The sequence below is a fragment of the Melanaphis sacchari genome, unplaced genomic scaffold (genome assembly GCF_002803265.2).
Source record: "Melanaphis sacchari strain LSU unplaced genomic scaffold, SCAv2.0 Contig20_pilon_pilon, whole genome shotgun sequence".
Classification (NCBI taxonomy): Eukaryota; Metazoa; Arthropoda; class Insecta; order Hemiptera; family Aphididae; genus Melanaphis; species Melanaphis sacchari.
Window position 1 is genome coordinate 1,714,471 of NW_020271042.1, and position 10,358 is coordinate 1,724,828.

The following is a 10,358-nucleotide window of genomic DNA, read 5'->3' on the forward strand; positions in this document are numbered from 1 at the left end:
TCTGTTGTGCAACTGCGTTCAGTTACGTATTGCTGACTATTGAAAATACGATAAATACAAATGTTATAAATCGAAAATTTAACTCATTCTCAATCAGTCAATTTTGAAGATAGACAAAACAAGGTCAAGTTGAAAAATTCACATAATTCAAATTTGAACTCAAAAAGGTGCCATTAAAAATTATTTTGTTCGCATCTTAGAATTTTTAAAATAAGATTTATCAAAATAATTAACTTTTATGTCCTATACATACCAAAAAACCCGAATTGCATACAAGGTCATGCGTTCGAAATATTTCGTGTTACCTTTATCGTTGAACACACTGTATATGTTAATTACCTAATCATTTAACACAGAGACAATACATTCTTTACGACATACCTACTCTTAAAATATATTTGTAAAATGTAAAAACAAATAGGTACCTACCTATATTTAAATTATTATGAGAAAAATAATTTTAACTATTATACGAAATAACTGAACTTGTACCTTAATTGTTTGACCCCCTACAAAATATGTGTCTAAGAACACTGCTACCATGTATTTATACGTTTATCGCAATTTATATCCTCCTACTTCCATTACTCACCAGTTCTGCCTAAGTAAGTCGAGATGCCGACTACGGTTCTTTACGACTGGCTACGCTGTGTGGTGTACAGATTATAAGTATAGACCGAATATTCAAATTTTCAACTTGAAATTCAAATGAATAATGATGAATGACTCAATGACACGATAGTACGGTACCATAAGTCTCACGTCTAACTGAGTACCGGCGGTAACCACAAAACAACTTTGATAACGTATTATTATCTGTTATATAATATGTTTTACCGAGTATAATTTGAATTAGCTGATAAAACCAAATGCCGAAAGGTGTACAAAATTGTTGTTTATTTTGTTACCGTTAATGTTGCTGGCGTTACTGCCATGTGCCCATGTCCGGACGACCTGTTTTGTTGTTGGCATGGTGTATTACTGCATAAAATATATGCGATATATCACAGAATATAACAATATATACCTTGATTACAGCCCTACAGGTACTCAATACAAATGGCGCGAAAATCACTGTCCTGATTATTTATTTATGATAATATATCGTAATGATAAAATATTGAAATTAGCTATTTATAATAAAATATAACAATGACTATTGTTCACTGTTCAGTATTCTGAAATCTGTAATACTGTTAGTACTAGTGTTAATATTGTTATTTTACACGATGTAAATTGTTTTTATTATTATTTATACACTTAATTTTAACTATATAAATATTATTTATTACCTTCAGATTTTATTTAATACGTGCGAATTCACGATACAAAATATCTATACAAACCTACATACACACCAGTAATGATGACTAATGTCGTACATCATTTGCAATACAGCAATACTCAATAATTAATTCAACTAATAATTAAAATTCCGTTGTGAAATTACAGTTTGCAGGGCTAATTTAAACTAACATTTATTGGATTGTTTTTCTTGCTGAGGTAATTTCATCTTAAGTTTATGTTACAGTATTGCATGCATATTTCTGTTGTCCTAATTTTGAAATTAAGATTTTGCAGATAAACAGAAATAAAATGATTAATAATAAGAATAACTATTATTTGAAGAAAAAAGATGTAATTGTGATATTTGTTAATTTGTTGGTGCTATCCTTAGTCATTTATATTTATCATATTGTTCACGATTTGAAAACTATGCTTTCAAACGAAAGGTTATGCATACTAAAAACATCTTCAAAGACTGATTTAACTAACGGTGATGTAGATGACGTATATTTTGACTTTTCCAAAATGAAAAATTTAAATATTAGACATACCAGATCAACCAAGTCTACAAAATGTAATTTAATAATTTTTTTACAAACACGGTTATTGTTATGATGTTTATAATTTAATTTTCTTGCTTCTAGTTCAAAATATGTCCTTGTTCTACTTGGCTCAACCAAATATAGATTTTGAACAAAATGGTAGTTTGTACAATAGCATTCATTATAAATTTTTAATTCTATAATTTACTACGTTTACACCTAGACTACAAAAATATATTGAGAATTGAACAAAATTATCCATAAATATATTAGTTTAGTATAGTTTAATGAATTTAGTCAATAATTACCTTTAGTGAAAACTGATTTAATAACCTGATTAACTACTTTCCCAGGTGTGAACGTAGTATTTAGAAAAATTAAAATTTCAATTTAATTACTGACTATCATTTTATAAACAGGTATCTTAGGGCCATGGATTTTGTCAAATAAAAGTTTACCAGTTGACTCGTATCCTCCCATAAAATTAACTTCAAGAAGAACTTTGTTAGAAATAGTTGACCAAGGACTTTATTTAATTAATATACAGGTAATATATTTTCTTACTGATACATTTTCCCTAAAAGAGTGCAACATTCAAATAAGTTGTTTTTATATAGTGTAGTTAAAATTTGTTTTATTTTAAACTTAGTTATGTGTAAAAATTAAGATACTATAACTCAACTGTTTTAAAAATTATTTTATGTTTTCTTCAAAACTTTTTTAAAAATAACGCTTTTATTGAAACACAAATAATTTTCACAGTATTTTTTTTCATCTATATTACTACAGTTGAGAAGTGTAATTACCAATTATTATTGCATATATTTGATATGTATAAAACTGAGTTATAAAATGTTATTGTTGCACCCTTTTAATAATCTCTAAATACTCAATATTAGTATTTTTCAAAGATAATAATATTTTATATAATCAATTTTTAAAAAGAGGAATCAAATTTTTTATAGTAAAATAATATGAATTAGTTCTGTACTTAATAAATTTTATTTATTATTAGGTATATTATTTGTCATCTACTAAGAGGAACAGTTTTTCTATCACAAAAGTAACATCTTCTATAAATGAAACATTATCTGTATGTAGTGCAGTGAGTGTCTCTGGAACAGAAATTTCATGTTTCACATCTATTGTAGAGTATTTTAAACCTGGAGAATCAATTTTTATTAGACTTAGGGAAATGTCATCTGGTATAAACCTTAACCGTAAAGCGTCTCATACTTACCTTGGTTTTACTAAGCTATTGTAATAATTTTATCTCTGTTACACTGTGGTCAAAATACCACTACTCTCATAATTTTAAATATATGATTTTATTTATATTTATATTACTACATTTTTTTTTCAATAAACAGTATTATTTTAATGTTATTTAAATCATAATATTTGGTTATATTAAGTTTGTTTTTTATATTTTAATAATATTTTATGAATATATTCTGGTATACATTTGTTTCTATTCATATTTATATATAAATATTGTCAAAAAAAAATTGAAATATGATTAAGCTATCTTAAGTTTGTTAGGATAGGATTATTACAATACCTATGAAAATCATCAAATAACTAGTTAATGTTATTATTATACTATATATAAATAGTATAATAATAATATTATATATATATATATATGTATGTATGTATTTTTGAATATTTTATAATATTTATTAAAGACAGATGTATTGAATGAACTACTTTTTTTATTATTTTAACTTATATATAGCAGCAAAAACAAAGTTGGTAACTCTGAGACAGATTAGCACCATCTAAATGAATGTAATTTAAGCTTAGGTATACATATATATATATTTATATAATTATATTATGTTATGGACATAATTTCCCACTTTTTTAGTTAATATTATGATCAAATTATTTTATTAAAGATTCATCTATTAATCTTCATTTTGTAAAAAGTTAACCATGCACTTATGACATTGTATTTGAAGTGGATGTTCTTGCATAAGTTGTAGTATACGGCGTGAAAAATATCTACACAATGGGGCTTTGCTGCACAATTCATGAGATCCTTGTATGAATTTATCTTCACATTCTGATTGTTCGGATTCCTAACATTTATGAAAATATTATCATTATAAATCTAAAAATTAATTTTTGGTTATTACATTTTACTTACACAAGTACTACAAACACGGTAAAGTGTACACACAGGCAACATTAAGTCTCCAGCTGACCCCCCCAATTCCAAACAATTCTGAGTTATTTGTTGAAGTTGAGTACATTCATTACGATCAGCTAATAAAAATATATTTTTTTATTTTTATATTAAATTTAGTTGTACAATATATTACCTTCTTTATTTGACTCTGCTATATCCAATATAGAATTCATAGGTTGACTATTATTTTCTGTAGGTATAACAAAATCTGCTTTTTCATATTGTTTTTCTAAATAAAAAAATAATTTTTATCGTATTATCATTTATGTTATACACAATTTTAATTAATTAACTTATAGTTTGATATTACTTGCCTTGCATCTCGTTGTTTTCATTTCTAAGTTTTTCAATGTAGTATGCTTGATTCAAATTTGCGAGTACTTGATTTTTGACATTGTTTATTTCTTCTGGATCATTGGTACCTTGATTAGCTCCTGTGTATTTCAGTGCGTTGTTAATTAGTGTATCTTCCAACCACATTAATTTTTCATCTTTTAGATTGATAGCGTTCGCTTCATTTTCTTCATTTTCTTTCTCATAAGTACGCATGTATTGATTTAAAATGGTATCCTCGGATGGTATGTTCTCGATCGATTTTTTCCTAAAAATTAATACAATAAACAAATATTATTATTTATAAGTAAATTTATTACTAATTTAAAAAAAATATTAACACACTTTCGATCATATCCAAAATAATTACTCCAATCAATAGACTTTTTTTTCAATTCTATTTTTAAATTGTTACCATCCACTTCTGGTTTTGCTGTTTGATTGACATTATTATTTATATCTGTTGTAGTGTTGGTATTTGTGTTGGATTCTGATCCTAGAAAAATATTATTAAGCTCGGCGGCCACTTTTGGGTCTGTGTGCGATCCATTTAATGCGATATTTTTCTTCGATCTTTTCATTAATCTCGGTTTTACCCATTTACTTCGATACTTGTTATTTCTTCTCATATGACCTCTGGGGATAAACAAATACTGTCTTTTCATTGGGCTTGCTCTTTTATAATAAGTATCGTAAACATTTTGATATTCTTCCGGTATGTTACGTTTTTCTTCTTGTGCCCTCAAAAAACTCTCCAGTTCTTCGTCTGACATACCTTGTACATTTTCTTCGATGTATTTATCTATGAGTGTATTTAACGCGTACAAATAATCACCTTGGTTGTCCATATTGTTCTTATAATCTTGTTCTACGTTGGGATTAGTTTTGTATCTTTCGCGAAAAGCTGAAGGTGTAGAGTATCTATCATATTTCAATTGTTGTAAATTGTCCGGCATGTCAGAGCCTTCCCTTTCACGGAATATCGACTTTTTACTCCACGGTTTTTGATTATACTGAGGACTTTCATTAGCCAAATAGTTAAGAAACTTTTCAGCTATTTCATCTTCGTAAATCTTACTATTTGGTACACGAACTCCTTGTTCAAATATATTTCCATAATTTCTTAAATTTTTTTGATAACCATAGCCAATATCTTCTGGTTGACCGTCATCTAAAATTAAAATTAAATAAAATGTATCGGTGTATATGTTCCAAAGCTTAGACTATTATAAATATAAAATTAGTTTTTGGTTTATTTTGGTTTATTATAGCTAAGTGATAAATATATTCATTGATTAATAACATTAAATAGGTAGCTATTATACTCATTACTCATGTATTTGTATCATTATCGTATAAAACGTAAAGATATAAATATAATTTTTAATCTATCTAGTGGAACGCTGGGCCAAACAAATTACTTATGAATTGCAGGGGGTACGTCTTTATTTTATATTGATCTATATAACCGTATGAGCTTTTATAGAAATAAATATTTTTAGCTATTATGTACTACTATATAGCTAAATAGCTAAAACCTAGGGCCCGACCGCCAAGGGTGCGTTTATGGCTTCACGCCCAACAACCCGCCAACACGATTTACACTTTTATACAATAATTGAGCTATAACTATTAAAAATATGTGAATTTAAAGGCATATTTTATCGAAGACTTATAAATAGCTATATAGCTAATTTTGTCTACTTTCAATCTCTATAGATATTTGGTTGCGCTTGAGTTACTGCAATATAGTAACTATTTAATATGTATTTTACAAATTTAATTTTGTTTTTAAAAACGTATGATTGTAATTTTTAACCAACAAACTGTATGAAGTGTTTGAATGATTATTTACCTCTCTATTTTTCAATTTAATATAATTGTAATTTTTAAATATCTTTTTTATAATAATATATAAAAGATTATGAATTTGAAATTAAAATTTTTATTTATATATGTAAAGTAGATATGTATATTGTATATATAGCGACCTAAATAATATATACGTTTAAGCATTTTATTGGCAAACATATATATATATAACATATACATTCTGAAAACTAAATTATAAATATAATATATAGAAGTATTTTATAGTTTTTATTTTAATAAAAAAATTAAATGGATTTTTTTAATTAGTTTATTACTACTCATCAAAGTGTAAACCTTGAATTAAATGAATACCTATTCGATTAATTGTGAAATGCGTCCTCACGCACACATTTCTATATATAATATATATAAATATATATATATATAGGTTTGATAACATATAACAGTCAATGTTCAAAACGTGTATAAACAAATAAGTTCATTCATATAAGGTTATTGTGTAACTGCAAACTCGTAATAACTATATACATCATAAAATAAATTAAATTTTGGACGCATATTTGATCGATTAGTGATTTTTATGAATTGTACCCTTCAATAAAAATGTCCTATTAGTTATAAACCTGTATGGATAAGATAATTTGGCGAGACTGAACGATTGAATTGCTCTGGCATTTTTATTTCAATATTTTATAATAAACTTAACCTTTATATATCTGCTTCAAATTATTCTTATCTTTTTTGTTGAGAGTATAGGAAGAAACCATGAACGGATTAATAAGTGTAGTAGATGAAACGTTATTGTCAATGTTTAACCACCAAGTAAATACATCAATATAATAGACGTAATAATAATTTCCATATCACATGACATAATATTATGCAGCACATCATCCAAAAATGAAGCGCTCATGTAAACAATTTGATTATACATTTTACATTAGTAGGTTATTTTTAGATTTTGAGTAAAGCGAAAGATTTTATGTTTTTTTTAAATTTAGCCATCTTTTCGTAGGTCCTAGGCACAGTACCTACAGTGCCTAATAGTTAATACGGCCCTGTACACACACATACACATATATATATATATATATATATATATATATATCATTGTAGGCTGTAAGCTAATATCTGTAGATTAAGACAAAATATTATAATAAGAAAATTGTTTTTAAACGTATCTCTCTTCTCCCTAACACTGTAATGGACTGAAACCAAAATAAATGTAGGCACTACATAATGACAAAATTGTAATAACTATATCTCTTTTTAATTGAAAGAAATCAATTTATTCTCAAATTAAGAAAGGGGTGAGATCGCACCATTACTCTTCTCTAAAAACTTCAAATGTATTATCTCAACACGTCGATACGCAGTGTGTACACAGATTTATGCGTAAACCCAGGTCTAGGGCAGCAAATTTTGTAAGAAATTGAAAAAAAAATCTTATGAATATTTTATGGATTTATGTAACTGCGTAAATTAATACTATATAATATTGAAAAAACAATAATAAATCCTCGAATTTGACTCATTGGATACTCTGTTACCTGTGTCATGTTAAATTTTCGTAATCGTAATATACAGTATGCAAGCGCATGACACTGAAAATGTCAATAACACGAAATACATTTTCTTGTAATGTGAGCTATAAAGATAAGATGCCTACCTGGCTACCTAGGTGCATATAAGTTATTCCTAAAATTAATTAAGATCGTATAAAATAAAATAATACTATATTTCCTATAGCAATAAAATTGACTAGATATTTTATGTATTCATACTTCACTTAAGTTTATTGTTTATTATAATAGGGCAATAACACATTAAATTCAATAATTAATAACTCGTTTATTAAATTATATTTTAGCATTTTATAATATAAGTGACGGGCGTAAACTTTTTACTTTTAGTGGTTCAGAGTATGAAAAGCGTGCCAAATATAAAGAATATAAAAAGAGTGAACTTCTAAACAAAATACCTAAACTAAGTGCTGTTTTTAAACCTGGTATACCATCTTCTTTGAATGCATCTGACAATGTTCAACAATATGATTTAGAAAAGATTAAAACGACCATGTATTAGTAATAAATACTACATTTTTTTTTTCTGAGAAAAGGGGCGGTATATTTAAAAGGGCCTAGGGCAGCACCTATTCTACGAGTATATACTCTGAGTGTGTACCTACTTATATAAGTAGTATTATATACGAGTCCCTCGCGGCCCCTCCCCAAGTTCAATATAATTTAGACGCTCTAGATCAGTGGTTCTCAACCTTTTTTGCTATCGCGGACCACCTATCTAGCTTTTAAATTGGACTACAGACCACTTTGGATTTTGGTTCAAAAAATAAAAAATGTATGCTTTATTTTTTTAGTTTTTCCTGCAGATTAGTGCATAAAATTTGATAAAAAGTTAAAAGCAATATAACAATACCGGTGTATCAATTACAAAAATAAATAAATATAATTTTTTCCAATATTACACGGACTGGTTGTTTTTTTATCGCTGACCGGCAATTGAGAATCGCTGCTATATAGATTAACCGCGACAACAATATAACGTACACTGTCAATTATCTACATATACCTTAATACACAAGAGATTTTTGTCAGACAAAATTTGAAAAACCTTGTATGCATTATAATTCGCAATGACCCCTCAGCCACCCGCCGCAGTGAAGGTCACTGCATACAGTCTTTGCGCATATAGCCCATCTTTATATAATATAAATATTAATTACACATTACAATAGAACCTTCCTACAACGGGCCAGCCTTCTTCTATAAAATGGAAATATTACTTTATTATTTACTTTGGTAATATAAACTTTACTACTCATATATCTCATATATTTTAATATTTTATTAGTTTTTACTGTATTATATATCGGAAATATCGTAGTTTGTACCGAGTGATTACATCATTAAGAGGTTTTACCGTACCACGCATATTGATCGCTGTGTCATGCAGCAACCTACCTGTATTCAAGTAGACTGCAGCCGCCACTCGCGGGGACGTAGATCCTAATTTGTCAGAGATAGCTTCCAGCGCGGACCGTAGACTATCGTCGGTGCCCCGGACGCCCAGCACGGCCACCGCGGTGCACGCTATCACGTAAAAAGCGCGCACGACGAACGTGGACGGGACGCGCCTTCTCATCTTTGGAATGCCGGCGCGGACTTTGGCAGGATACGACGACGGACAATTTCGGTCAGCCGCTGATCACCACCTACACCACCGCCGGTTTACCGTACTGTCCGTACTTAAGTCGAACGGAAAATCGACGATTGTATATGTGGTCAGAAAACGAAAGTAGTCGGACAACGACGAAGATGATGACAGTGCGACGACGACGTCGAAGGATGTGGTGGTGATACGTTCGTTACAGGTGGTGGTTGCCAGGCAATGAGAGGGCTGCGCACAAAACGCGGAAAGAATCAATAAAGTCTCCCCGTCTCGTGGGGGGGATTTGCTGTGGTGTGAGTGCTCGTTTTTGTGTGTGGGTGGATTGGCTTGATGTGGGAGGTGATGGGTGGCGTGTTTGGGGGTTGTATAGGGGGTGAACGATGATCGAGCAGCTGGGTGTTAATTCTGATGAAATATATTTTACTAAATCCTTAAACGGCACTAGCGTACATAATAATTATATTATAATTATTACGTTTTATGTATTAAGAGTTAATACGTACATTAATAGTCAATTATTAAAACATCGTCAACCTGCAGTCAGTAAAAACAATTTAAAAAAATAAATAAATAATGAAACATCGTTTTATTTTATTGGAAGATCCGGAAGCGTTTAAACAATTATTACATAATTTACGACATTCTTTAATTTACAAATCAATCAAAATAAAATATCAAAAATTTAGCAGAAAGAACAAAATATAAATATTTTAAATAATAAATGTCGACTCGTCAGTATAAGAAATTGTGTACCTATTTAGTTGTATTACTATAATATTATAATTATTGTTGAATAAGCTTAGTATTAAAACTATTACTTGTATTAAAAATTCTGCAATTTTCCTAAGTAGGTACTTTCCTTGTAATTTTAAGACTTGATATAGGTGCCTAACATGAGTAGTTTCGAATTTGAATATTTATAACAATTTACCAATAGAGGGTTACAACATCTCTATTATATATATATTATTAATAACATA

General features: G+C 28.5%; 2 protein-coding genes across 2 annotated transcripts; one reads left to right on the forward strand and one right to left on the reverse strand.

The window, feature by feature from the left end:
- Positions 1–1,624: 1,624 nt before the first annotated feature.
- LOC112593721 lies at positions 1,625–3,187 on the forward strand. Its single transcript, XM_025338237.1, has 4 exons — positions 1,625–1,861; positions 1,932–1,988; positions 2,249–2,376; positions 2,845–3,187. The coding sequence occupies exons 1-4, from the start codon at positions 1,717–1,719 to the stop codon at positions 3,091–3,093; spliced, it is 579 nt and encodes a 192-aa protein (XP_025194022.1). The 5' UTR covers positions 1,625–1,716; the 3' UTR covers positions 3,094–3,187.
- A 337-nt stretch (positions 3,188–3,524) lies between these two features.
- LOC112593573 (protein PFF0380w) lies at positions 3,525–9,600 on the reverse strand. Its single transcript, XM_025338034.1, has 6 exons — positions 9,171–9,600; positions 4,702–5,527; positions 4,338–4,624; positions 4,157–4,252; positions 3,982–4,100; positions 3,525–3,913 (listed from the first exon to the last, which is right to left on the reverse strand). The coding sequence occupies exons 1-6, from the start codon at positions 9,349–9,351 to the stop codon at positions 3,740–3,742; spliced, it is 1,683 nt and encodes a 560-aa protein (XP_025193819.1). The 5' UTR covers positions 9,352–9,600; the 3' UTR covers positions 3,525–3,739.
- Between the last annotated feature and the right edge of the window lie 758 nt (positions 9,601–10,358).

Bases quoted from the DNA above. Each gene is read 5' to 3' on its own strand.
- LOC112593573 (XM_025338034.1), bottom strand. From the start codon at position 9,351: ATGAGAAGGCGCGTCCCGTCCACGTTCGTCGTGCGCGCTTTTTACGTG. The intron at 5,528-9,170 runs GTAGGTTGCTGC...TTTTAATTTTAG, and splicing joins TGCAGTCTACTTGAATACAG to ATGACGGTCAACCAGAAGAT. The intron at 3,914-3,981 runs GTAAGTAAAATG...CATAAATGTTAG, and splicing joins ACCGTGTTTGTAGTACTTGT to GAATCCGAACAATCAGAATG.
- LOC112593721 (XM_025338237.1), top strand. From the start codon at position 1,717: ATGCTTTCAAACGAAAGGTTATGCATACTAAAAACATCTTCAAAGACT. The intron at 1,989-2,248 runs GTAGTTTGTACA...TTTTATAAACAG, and splicing joins TATAGATTTTGAACAAAATG to GTATCTTAGGGCCATGGATT. The intron at 2,377-2,844 runs GTAATATATTTT...ATTTATTATTAG, and splicing joins TTTATTTAATTAATATACAG to GTATATTATTTGTCATCTAC.